This window comes from Equus asinus, chromosome 2 (assembly GCF_041296235.1).
Source record: "Equus asinus isolate D_3611 breed Donkey chromosome 2, EquAss-T2T_v2, whole genome shotgun sequence".
Lineage (NCBI taxonomy): Eukaryota > Metazoa > Chordata > Mammalia > Perissodactyla > Equidae > Equus > Equus asinus.
This window is the reverse complement of record NC_091791.1, coordinates 138,331,950-138,345,164: the sequence shown is the minus strand read 5'-3', so window position 1 is coordinate 138,345,164 and position 13,215 is coordinate 138,331,950. Positions and strand designations below refer to the sequence as shown.

Genomic DNA, 13,215 nt, shown 5'->3' with positions numbered 1-13,215 from the left:
ATATTAATTATTATTTGAGTTAATATTTGGTCTGTCTACTGAGAAAGTAATTGCTAAGCTGGGGGAAATTAGTTACAAAGACTCTAGCAATGGGTATAAACAGCCACTGGGCCAAAGGGTTTGAGATCATGAGTGGCAGATCTAAGAATGGTTTCTCCAGGAATGTCGCTACCCATTTCACTCCAGTGTGGCTATCTTTCCCCATCTGCAGCAAGTCAAAACAACCCCTGGGAGAAAGGCATGGGGACATGAAACTAGGCAGAAGTTCCATACATTCTTCAGTAGCATCTCATGAACCTTAAAAAATGAAACTTCAAGAAAGCCCATTTTTACATCCCCAAACACACCAAACTATGAAATGGGATAAAGCATTGATGGTTCCAAAGGAATTCACAGGGGAAAGCTTCAGTGCCACAATGCACACGTCCACTAGTTCCCCAGTGGGAGCTCGCCCTGAACCCCGTGGCTGAGTAGGTGAGGTCTGTCTAGCCGGAAACAGCGAGCTCTGTGCTGACTGCAGTAAAAGCTCCGAGGTGCCCGTGATCAGACTCGGCTGCATCTTAGTGATTTCTGAACTGGGGGCTGAAGACAGAATTCTCCTGCAATTACTATCAGATTGTGACAATGAAAGTCACCATTCGGGGGTCCTCTCGGGCAGGAGTTTCCCTTTTGTTCTCCCTCCACTCAGTTTCCCACACTCCCTGCTGGCTGCGCAATTTTCTTATCAGGGGACTAGTCATTCTGACACACCCGAAAACGTGTACACTCAGGAGTGGGGTGATCTGGATGTTGGACACACGGTGTGTGTGTGTGTGGGCGCACCTGTGCCACAGCAGAGGATGGCCTTTGCGTGTCCTCTGTTTTTGTTGTTGCTGTCATCTACCCTATTAACTTCCTGTAAGAAGAAAATTAGCGGCCATTATTTTCTTCCAACAAAATCCCTGGCACCAGCCTCGACCCAAAATGAGGATTGACCTTTAAAGGAGTGATGGTGTCATGGCCACCAACTACTTTGAACTTCTTCTTTTGCAACTGCTTTCAGTGCCAATGAGATGAGAAAGACAAGTATGTCACTTTAGAGTCACTTTTTTTTTTTAAAGGAAAACAGCCTGGCCTGGTTTCTTCTCTTAACCTTATTTACCACATTAACTATTGGCCATTTTCAAAAATCAAATTCACTTTTCCAGGAGAACAATGGCCACTACGTAGAAAATTAAAACATGCTAAAGGAGTTGAAAGCAACTCCAGAAGAGGAATTACATATTAGTTTTGGGCAGTGACAGCGGTTTTGGCACAGAAGCGTGACCTCCCCAGTTGACTAAGCTTTGAAGGGGCAATGTTCACATGGAAGGCTACCTCCTAGTACATTTGTTAAAATAAAATCAGCCTCATTACCTAATAATGTAAATGACTTTGGGAGGAAACTCTGAGCCTCATATTTTACTCCTCCTTACAATACTGTTCAATTAGAGTGGACTTGGTGGAAATTCTGATTTCATTCCCCATCACCGCTGCATTAAAATATGCTCTCTGATGTCATGCTCTGAAATAAACTAAGTTGTTTGCTACCACTACCTACACACAAATTAGAAAATTATATGACAAGGAGTTTAATACAGCCTGCAGCTGGGACACAGGTTATTACTGAAAGTAGTTGTCGGCATGGTTTCTGGTTTCGCAGTAAAAGAAGACGACTTGAAAGGACTCAGTGGTTTTGATGCTCTTCTGAAATGAAAACATTCCGTGAGTGCACAGCATTGGGTTCTCATTAATGTCAGCCATGCGAAAACACTGTCTCCATGAACACTATAGTCATTCCCCCGTCGAGACCATGACTTTCCACTCTCTGGCATTTTGGGCATTGTGCTGGTACTTTTCCAAAAGAGGATCTTCGGGCAAGCCATTCTAGGTACTCAAACAAACATAACACTCTTAAATGAATAGGTGGCCTGAATTTGCTCAAGTCAGCCAATAATTTCCACGGGAGAACGTGTTTCTTTCTGAGAAACACTGCAAGTTAATGATGAAATCCTCAAACTTTGGGAGGCAAGAAGTTTAAATATTACATTTAACGATACATGTTGGTTTAAAATAATGTGGTGGATAAAAATATCATATCAGAGTAGCTTTAGCTTGCTCCTACTGAACTTCTTGACACGTACAGTTTAACAAGATCTTTTTGATGAAAGCAGAAAAATCTCTGGCATTCTTAATATGTTTGATGATATGTAGCACCTTTTATGTGCTGTGTCTGTTTGTCTGACTATCTTGTAAACAAGCAATAAAACACTATACTTCATCCCAAAGTTATGAGGAATGGGGAGTTAAGCATATTTGGGTGAATTAACAGTACATTAAAAAACAGAGTTGCCATCTACTTTGTTACTCTATGCAAGTAAGTTGGGCACAATAGAGAAAAAATAAAGCCATTTTTTTAGGTAGGGAGTAAGTGTTAGGAAGTGGTATTTGCTATCACACCATCAGGGTATTTTGTTGTTGTTATTTCCCTCCCCCCATTCATTGCCCATGAATTAATTTAGGAAACAAGCAAGGCATTGGGGAATAGGCTAAATATAAAACAGTATTTGCTGTATTTTGGAAAAGAAAGTATTTTGCAGTTTCCCAGGATATCACATATGTGTCGTACTTGCTATGGTGGTAGTATACTATTTTGAATATCACTTTTTTATTGCAATGATTTTCAAATACCCAAGGTGAATTCCCACAGAGATTGCCTGGGTGTTGGGGGGCGGGGGGCGGACAGGACATCTGGGGAGACTCTTACGGTTATCTTTTTATTTCACTCATTTTCTACGCTTTCAAATTATAAATTCAAACTGCAATGTCATTCTCCATCCTCTCCCATCTCCTTTAATCTACAAAACAAAAAAATAAAATTTAGATTTCATTACTTGTATTGTGAAATAGCCACAGATAGGACTCCAGGGGTTTATAACTCAAGCCATCAATTCAATCATAAGGACAGTGTAGCTCATTTTATAAAACAAAATATAAGAGAAATTTGGCCACAAAATGGCCAAAGGAGATAACTATTTATATTTGAGCTGCTTTTGACTGAGTCAAAAGTATAAGAGAGGAACATCTAAGATTTGAAATCTGGACAGAAATTTTAATGTTTTAAGCTGCTCACAGCCAACCCAAAACACATTCATTTTAGAAAATAATGTTTAAACTCAAGGAATTTATAATCTATGTATCAATGGTTTCTCTCTTTAGGGCTCACCAAAAAGATATTTAAAATTTTTTTTTTTGCTATAGAATCACATCTGGAAAATATCAACAGAAGCGTTATCAGTTATCGATCCTCCTCATTTGGATATTACAGAGATTAAAGTTATTGTCAGCACACAATTAGCTTTCATTGGAAAAGAATTAATCTTTTTTGACATTTGTTTTCCTCAAGGACAGTCAGAAAAAAGATATATATCATGTTAACGGTGACTCTCAAAGGAAATGATGAAGGAATCTAAATAATGCTACTTTAATTCTGAAATAATAAAAGTTCAAGCAGTGAATGGCTGAATTCACACCTCAACGTTACACCAAATACAAGCTTACAAAAATAAGTTTTCAATTGTGTGAAATCATTACCACACTTACAGAAAACAAAAGAAGCATTTTGCAGAACCATGCTGGTTTTGCTGCTCTTTCTGCTAATTTAGTTTGTGCAGAAGATTCGCTGTGTGGACCACTTGTTCTTCATCGCACTAAACCAACACCTTTAGAAGAAGACAAGACAGCGATGAATTAAGTAGCATGTTTTCGTCTTTCAGATTTCTGCATGGAGATTTCACAGGATTTCATAAGTGAAGTCAATTAAATAACAACTCTAGCTATACAGGAAATATGCAACACATTAATATCTCCATGTAGAAGACATCCATGCACATTTGTTTTCAGTATTTGGAAATTACTGGTGAGAGTAATTCAGTGCCTGTTGTCTTGATAATCTCCTGTCTGTTAAGCAAAAGGAAATGTATACTGCATAATAGCTTTACCACTCTGACCTCAATATGGAGTAAAATGACAGATACCAAGGAAGTAGAAGCCGGCCACTAACACAAGTAAGTGATTTTGATACTTTGGCTCATTCTGGTTTCTGCTCACTTCCCACATCTTGGTCAGCAGATGTGGCTGACTTAGTTAAAACCTGCAATTTCTAGGGTTGAAGATATGAAACAGAGTTTGGGCGTATGAAGAGCCATCTTTGTTCTCATTTCATTAACAATCTCAATAAGAGTCCATTCCCCACACTAACTGTCCTCGGGAAGGGAAGTCAAAAGACCTCGAATAATTTCCACCACTGCACAGCAATGATCCCGCGCTGGCCTGCTTTCTTGTCTGAAACACCTTCTCTGCTTAGATGATAAAGGCAGAGGCGCTGTCTCTTGTGAATCATAGTTTTGGTTTTGCTTCGCCTGCTCTGAAGAGCAAAACCGAACCTTTCAAATCACAATTCCAGGCCTATAAAGACCTCTGATATCACTCAATCAAATCCCTTACTTTTTAGCCAAGGCAACTAAGGCTCAGAGAGGTAAAGTGACTGTCCCGAGATGACCAAGTTGGGGTGAAACCCAGGAGAAATCACCACCCACATCTGCTACTCTCCTGCCATCTTTTCACCCAAGTGTATCCCAACCTCCCCATTTCACAGAAGAAAAAAGAGAACCAGCGCCAACAGGTTTCACTCACTTGGGAGGAGCCAGCAGAGGTTAGATTATCAGGGTGGCTAGCTGAGGCCTTGGGAGCCGCAGGGGGCCTGACCGTGAGGGCACGAACCACAGAATAATCCTTGGTTCATGACGACGGTGGTGGCAGGGAGAGGCAGCAAGCTTTGGCACCCCAGGCAGAACGCTGGGCAGCAGGTGGTGGAGAGAGCTATCAGGGAGAGAAGGTCCCGGCAGAGAGGGAAAATGACGGTAGTGCCAAACAGGAGGATTCCATTGAAATAAAACCGTGTCCACTTGACGTTTGCCTCCAGTCTCAGTCCTAGCCACAAGTGCACTGCAGGTATGTCTAGAGATGCAGAAGCTTAACTTGCCTTTTAAAGTCTCCCTTAATACTTGGTCCTAGGGTCTATAGGAAATAAAAATCCAGAGGCATCCCTAGCCCTCTATGGCCAAGTCATCTGCTAGTACAGTACTTGGATTCATTCTTCTCAGTATTTATCACTCACTGGAATGCTACATAATGATTAGCAGTTTCCACATGTTTAGAATGGAAGGTGTACTGAGCAAGGATCTGTCTCTCTTCCTCATCCCATATCCCCAGTCCTAGCTCAGGGCGTGACACACAGCAGGTGTCCAAAGGAACGAATAGCTAGGGGATCCAGCCACCTGCTCCCACCATGTACTCTCTATTACCCTAGAGGGAACGAGAGGGCCGGTAAGCTCTCCTAGACAGCCCCAGGCATTCCCTTTTAGCAGGAAACTCTATGGCAAAACCAAAATAAAGGATTCCTAATTTATCATAAAATGGAACAAGCAAAAAATCACCTGGGACAAGCATTCTTTTCTGAACTACATTTACTAGAACTTGCAACCCAAAGATGCCAAAGGAATTCACAGGATTGAAAAAAAAGGCTGGGGGCTGGGGGTCAGAGGAGCGGAGTCTCTCATGGGGAGAAAGGTAGAAACTGCTCTTCTGCCATCAAGGGCTGGTCCACTTGGTCAGCACATGGACGCTGTGTGGTCCTTAGATGTCAAGAAGTAGCTTTAGAGATAGACAGATCTGGGCCCAAATGCTAAGCTGGTCACTTAGCTCAATGATCATGGGAAATTATTTAACTTCTCCAATCCTCTATTTTCTAATTTGTACGACAGAGATAACAGTAACTATTTCACAGGGTTGTTATGAGGCTTAAATACAAGAATACATCTAAGCAACTAGTTCAGTGTCTGGCACAAAATGGTAGCCCTATTACTATTATTATATGAACTATTATATGGACTAATAATATGAATTATTATTATATTGGGGTTTTTTTTTGTTTTTTTGTTTTTGCTGAGGAAGATTCGCCCTGAGCTAACATCTGTTTCCAATCTTCCTCTATTTTGTATGTGGGTTGCCGCCACAGCATGGCCACAAGTGGTGTAGGTCCATGCCCAGGAACTGGACGCGGGCCACTGAAGTGGAGGACACTGAACTTAACCACTAGGCCACCAGGGCTGGCCTGAGCTATTGGTATTTTTATCTGATCTCAGATAATACTCAATAATCAAAGTTAATCTCCATCTGCTTTTCTGAACCAGGCATTACTGCTTTATCCCGGGATTACTAGAAGGTCAAGGTGGCAAGTGGGTTTCAGCTCATTTTCCAAGTCAGATGGATATCTAGTGGATGCTTGGGATGCTGGTTGAAATGCATTGTGCTGCGATGGATTGTGACGTTTGCTAAGGGTGTGAAGACAGGCTCGCTGGTTCTAATATTAGAATTGGTAAGCCTCTTCTAGTGTCACAGAGACTAACAGCTATGTTAATATTACATAACAAAGCATAAAGAAATGGAAAGAATGTGCTAAGAGTCAGGAGTTTGGGTCTTAATTTTGATCCAGTCACCACTTCTCCATAAAGTCACTTCCTATTCAAATCCTGTGATTTGCCAATATTGATTTAAAAAATGTAATTAAATATATATATAGCACAGGGCATGGCCTATAGGAAGTCCTTGACAGTTATTTGTTGAGATCATTTGAAAGAAAAATAAAAGCCCAAGACTACCATACAGAAGTGTAACAGTTAAATATTTTCTGTCCTCATTCAAAAAGTTTGACTTTTCCTACCAATGAGGAATAGATTTAAAAGGAGAAAAAAATTACAGTATTTTTGGCACTAAAAGAAAAAAAAATCAGCTCATGCTTAGAGATGCTCCAAGAAAGACAAGGCTGTTGAGAATATGGCAGCTCTTTAATAACCAAGGCACCATTTAAAAATAGCTGGAATTAATTACAGAGCTAATGACCCATTGAAAGGCTTATTTAAATACCAAAGCCAGCACTGAATAATCATGGAAAATATGGCTTAAAAGGGTTTTAGAGAGCAGAAACCAGGAAGAGCAGTTGAAACAAAAAACACATTATCCTAGAACACTAGCTACTTTGGTAAGAAACATTCAGGATGTGACAATCTCAGGGGAGTTCTCAGACTGGGTAAGAGAAGCCACTAGGATCAACAGAAAGACAAGAAGATGACACAGACGGTCACCTGCCTGGAAAAGAAGGGCCTCTATTCATCAGTTGGCCTGAGAAGAGAGCCCTTCACAAACAGCTCCCCTCCACCACCCAGGGGTCCCCCTGCTCCCCATTCCCACCCCCTGCTTTTCTGATGTCCCTACTCGTTTTTAAGGTGCCATAGGATAAAATGAAAATTTCCACCGAGGGGAAAACATATATTTTAATAAGTCTCTGTGGCTATTGTAGAGCTGCATTATCTCCACAAGCTTCCTGTGTCTCAGTCCTCTGTGCCTTGCATCCACACCATCATAAGCCAAAGAGAGGTGATAATCTTCTTCGGCGTGCCCTACTTGCCAGGCGAAAGTGATACCACTGCAGTTCTTAGCTTCTCTCTGTACCAAAATGGCCTTCCGCATGTCAGTACCCTGGGAGCACACCGGGTGGCCAGAGCCAGGGTAGTTTCATTACTTCATTCACGCCCATTTATTAAACGCATTACTCTTACCTTTATTTACTACAGCCAGGAGGGGACGTGCCTTGTAGTTGCCTTGCTACGTTAAAAGTGTAATGGAATCAAAAGGTTGCAAAGCCCTTGAGATCTCAAGGTGGGGATGTGGGGGTGGGAGTGAGGCACTCTTGACATATATTGGTTTCAAGGAGCAAATATAAATTTTAGTATAAATTGCTGCTCACAATAACGCTTTTAAACCAGCAATTATTTATACTGTACTACTCGAGGAAGCCTATAATTATTCCAAAAGTGCTTGCCAACGTCTACCCTGTTTCGTAATTGCCAACACAGCCGTGTTCAAAAGAAGCAGTGGCTATGTTCAAATTCTGTTTGGTGTTAGGTTACTGTTTGAAAGAAGAAATGATTGCACAATGTTGCGATATTCAAGCAGGATGGGCCAATAAAGGGAAAAAAACTTGTCTTGTATTCACTGGTGGGAAGAGAAGGAAGGTGGTGGTCAAAAGGACATTCACGTTGTTTGAAATATTTTTATACTTCTTTTCTAAGAAATATCGTCATCAGTTGGGCAAAATGACTTTAAGGAAACTTTCAAAAAATGTTTCAAGTGGTAGTTATTTGAAAGAAGAATGATAACCCACTGCTCCCTCTTCCCCACTCCTACCTGCCCAGAAAATATTTTTCCACTTCCGGCCTTTATTTCCGACATTCGTAAGTGAACCTGGGGAGCGACTGTGGAACCGCAGCTTACGCATCTCGAAACACCCACCTGCGTACGTCACTTGACTTTGTTGACCTATTTTCTGCTCTTTCTTTCTGTGAAACAAATCTCCCCGACTTGAAAGAGTGGTCCCTCTACTTGTCGATGAAGCACAGACAGCAAAGGGGTTTTTGGGTCTCTCTCATCTTTATTTCACGCTCTCTCTCTTTACAGACCCACCCAATTGTGGACGGGGCAGGCGGTGGGGGGGCGGGAGGGAGGTTCTGTGTTCCCCAACCATCCTCAATGAAATCTACCCTCAAAACTGAAGGTGCTGTGGACAGTTTCATAAATAGAAACGTGAAGGACAATAATCTGGCCTAAGCGACAACTGAATTTAAACCATTTATTTTCACCTCCTCCCAGGCTCCTTCTCTTGTATGAACAGATCACATAAAAGTAGAGAATTAAGGCAGGTTTCTGAAGCTAAGTTTTGCATTACTTATCTAAATATTTCAGGGAAATGTTTTTCTTACTCTGAGAGTCCAGGCTATCTTCTCAGCTCTGTTCATTCTGTAGGTGAAGATGATTGCCACTGAATGCCCCTTACACTTCTGAGAAGGTATGGTGGGCCAAAGTGCCCGCGGGCCATAAGCCAATCAGCATCCCACGAGTCCAGTGGCCACAGATGAGGTTCCCATGCCTGAAAGTTCATGGCTTCCCTTCTCTCTTCATCATTTCAGGTTTCACTGGAGACCCCATCTTTGATTCAAACCTCACTTCCTCATAAAGCCTTCTAAAATGAAGAAAACTTCCAAATTACAATGCATGTTTCCCTTCACTATTCACGTATCCTGTGTGAACTTCCTTATCTTTCTTTTGTGAATGTGTTGCCTCACCATTTTCCCTCCAGGAACACTTATCTGTCCACCCAATTCAATGATAAATGACAAGAAACAGATTTATTGGAGCATATATTTCTGCATCATCCCCAAATGTTTGAACACCCCCAAATGCTTCAACACCAATAAGTACTCAATAAATACTCTTTAAATAGCCAACCCTGACTGTCTGATTTAATCCCCCTGTCACTGGATATGTCTTTTTCTCCTTTCATCCTAAAGAAACTTCTCCTCCTACTATTTGCCTGCAGGAATAATTTCCTGCTACCTGTATTCTTTCTGCCTAGTACTCTGATTCTGTGAAGGTTGAACTTCAAGTTGCTGTGGAAGAATTTGCATTATCCCTCTCTAGTCATACCTAAAATTAACCCAGTTTTTCAAGTAAGATCTAAAATGCACACAGCTATTATGGCTACCTGGGAACTAGAGAGTGGGGCTTTTTGGCCCTAGAAGAGGATGTGTAAGATGACACATGTGGTTTGGCCTTCATTTGGAAGGAGCAGAAATCACAGAGGTCATGGTTACGAGACAGGAAAGGCCAGGGTAGTGAACATTGTGTTTTGGCTAAGTTACTTTGTACTATTATGTAATATGATACAAGCTCAGCTTTGCTGGAGTTTGAATAACTGGAGTCAACTGTTACAAACTTTGGGATGAGAGGATAAACACAGGAAATTCTGTCCTCAGTCCTCCAGTTGGTCAAGCCCCACTGTTGACTGGGAGCACATTCCCTTGGGCTACAAGAGAAACATCTTGCAAATTGGAAACAAATAGAAGGCATTTTGTAGATAGTTCTCTCAAAGAATTCAGCGAAGTAAATTCTCCTCACTGCAGAAACCTTTGTGAACATTACGTATTTTAGAGCATTGCCAGAGCAAACAGCAATGAATGCCTCGTAAGTAATTTGAGATAGCTGAATTTTCAAGTAACTGGAGTTTTATCCAAGTAAGCACATCACAGCAAAGCTTGTAGCTATCGTAAATACTTTTTTAGGGAATATTTCTAAAATCGTGACATATTTCTCTTCTTCTTCGAGTATTTTGAACATAATTTGTTTCTTCTTAATGAAGTGTCATTATAAAACTTATTTTATAAGTTTTACAAATTAGAAGCTTACCAAAAAAGTACAAAATTGTTATATATGCTGTAATGCTCTTAATGCCTTCTAAGATTTATATGATATTTTGCCCCAAAGCTAAATGACGCAGTCTGTTATCCTTTTTATAGTTTTTTTTTCCCTTTGTCAGTAGTTTTTCTTCCATCTCTAGTCATATGCTAGATCTTAGGAGGCCCTCTTCTATGTATAATTAATATTTCATCTTAGAATTAGCTGTGTGCTTGCAACCTAAGCAGATAACCAAACTTGTCAGACGACCTGTGTAAAAATGAAATCTAAATAGGATGTATTGGGTCCACAGGGATTTCCTCTGAGTTAAGTGCATGAGCTTGAACTTTGGGACTCTGTTTCGGCAGCCCAAAGGCCTATCTGCTTACTTCCTACGTTCTCAGATGCTTCCTGATAGAAGAGGTTGCGAGAGGACAGACTCATCATAGGTGAAGTATTGCTGTGGGAGGAAGGCAGAAAAGGTAATTCAAAGACCATGTTCTTCAGATTACCCAGAGAAAGTGTGTGCAGAGTACAACAATCACCTTCCTGTTATTTGCATTGTGGCTTGACAATTACCAAAAGCACATTCAGCGTGAGAAAGTTTCTTGATCGCTTCTTAATGCCTTCAAGTGGGTATGTTTTAAGGAATGGTAAATTGATTTAATATTACTTAAGCAAGACAAATTTTATGCTCCAAAAAAATATTCCAAGCCAAATATATATACTTTATAAATTTTGGCTACTCTTCTTTTCGTTTTTACAGATAGTCCAAATTTACTATAGTTGTGGGGCTGGCCTGGGGGCGTAGTGGTTAAATTCATGCACTTTGTTTTGGCGGCCTGGGATTTGTGGGTTCAGATCTCAGACACAGACATTCACACTGCTCATCAAGCCATGCTGTGGCAGCATCCCACATACAAAATAGAGGAAGATGGGCACAGATGTTAGCTCAGCAACAATCTTCCTCAAGCAAAAAGATGAAGATTGGCAACAGACGTTAGCTGAGGGCCAATCTTCCTCCCCCCACAAAAAATTTTTCTTACTCTAGTGCTTTTTCTTAAGGAAGTAACTTAAGTGATAAGAAGAAGTCTGTAAATGATCAGAATTTATGGTTTTAGGTCGCTTTTAGGCCATGCCGACCAATCATGTATAGTCCATATCTGGCAAAAAAAAAGGTTATCAGAGCAACTTTTTATTATGTTCCCTATGAGACTATTAAATTTAGATCTCTCTAGAGAATTTGGCTCACTTTTTAAGGAGATTTAGGTTGAAAAATTATCATATAGCCACAAAATGCAGTCTGGTTGTGTCTTAAAATATCTATCACTTTAAAAACACTGAGTAACAGGAGTGCTTTTCTAAAATCTTTTTCTTTTCTTTTTTTCCATTTATTTTTGTTTTGAAGAATGCTTTCTGAAACAGTCAAATTCATGTGACATAACCAGGGTCAGCTTGTCCTAGTCACACCCTTAATATTTCATTAACACAGGAACTGAGCTGCCATTCCATTTTTATTATGTTTATGCTTAATAACTGTATTCAAGTGGTTAACCTTCCTCTAATGTGGCTGCTTGGGCAATTTGTGGGTCTGCCCTTAGCAGCAGCTGCTAATATTTAACTGTAATTTTAGGCTAAATTTTTTTTCCTTTTAAAAAGTTACACAGGCCTATTGAACAGAATTTAGAAAATACAGAAAAGCATAAAGAAAAAAATGTATTCATGATCTTCACTCCGGGAGATAGTCAAAGCTTTAAACCTGTACATGTCTGTATACATGCATCTTCGCACACACATGTTGGCAGTGATGTTTTAAAATATAAATGTTTCTATATATGGGAAGTTTTAATTTGTATTTTTTTTGAAAGATTTTATTTTTCCTTTTTCTTCCCAAAGCCCCCCGGTACATAGTTGCATATTTTTAGTTGTGGGTCCTTTTAGTTGTGGCATGTGGGATGCCACCTCAGCACGGCCTGATGAGTGGTGCCATGTCCACACCCAGGATCCGAACCGGCGAAACCCTGGGCCGCCAAAGTGGAGCGCATGAACTTAACCACTCGGCCACAGGGCCAGTCCCTAATTCGTATTTTTTAAATATCAGAAAATGCAAAGTAATTTTAAATAATTGAGAAATAATTGTAATTGTGATGATAAGAAAGTAGTGAAGAAAATTTTAAACTCTTTAACTTTGAAATAAATGCAAGAGCTTCACCTAGTGTGGTAGATCCAGGAAAACTTGAGGAAGATGCTGGAACCACAACATGGCTCCCAACGTTTGGACTCCTTTCCATAATGTAATAGATTCCAAATTGTAAAATACCAATGCATTTTAAAAAGGGTCAAGAAAAATAGAAGGCAAGTGAATATCAATCCAAAACTACATCCATATAAGTTGAAATTCTTCCAAAGTGAACACAGAGTCAGCCTACCAAAGCAAAACCAAAATGACGTGACTATTCCAAGATTCAGACAAAAATCCATTACTGAAACAAACCACAAATATTTGCTTAGCACCTACTATGTGCAAGATTCTGACTATGTAAATACAAGGCATGCCAGTCAACTGTCCAGCCTATTAGGCTTCTTTGCCTAACTAGATACACCTGCAGTCTTCCACATGGGATTCCAGTCCCGTACTGTGGCCAAAGCTCACATTTATTCCAACAGATAGAGGGTAGTAAACAGGCTTTTGAATTAGGTGTCTCACTTCACTTCAAAATGAAGCTACCCCGTGAGTTTGCTTAGGGAATCATGAGATTTCAGCCCTTATGTATGTTTTCAACTATTGTAGGGGTCGAGAACATTGAGGGTCCCTGCCTGCCACTTATGTAGATCTTAGGGAAATTT

At 40.4% G+C, this 13,215-nt stretch overlaps 1 protein-coding gene across 6 annotated transcripts in view; it reads right to left on the bottom strand.

Moving 5' to 3' along the window:
- The window catches only part of RORA (RAR related orphan receptor A), a 692,777-nt gene that overhangs the window by 55,639 nt on the left and 623,923 nt on the right, over positions 1-13,215 (bottom strand). The window contains exon 2 of one of the 6 annotated variants that reach the window (XM_070500581.1): positions 3,622-3,740. The exons of the other annotated variants lie outside the window; for them this stretch is intronic. Within the exon in view, the coding sequence (XP_070356682.1) occupies positions 3,622-3,652 (31 nt within the window). The 5' untranslated portion in view covers positions 3,653-3,740. The remainder of the gene's footprint in view (positions 1-3,621; positions 3,741-13,215) is intronic. 6 annotated transcript variants of the gene reach the window in all.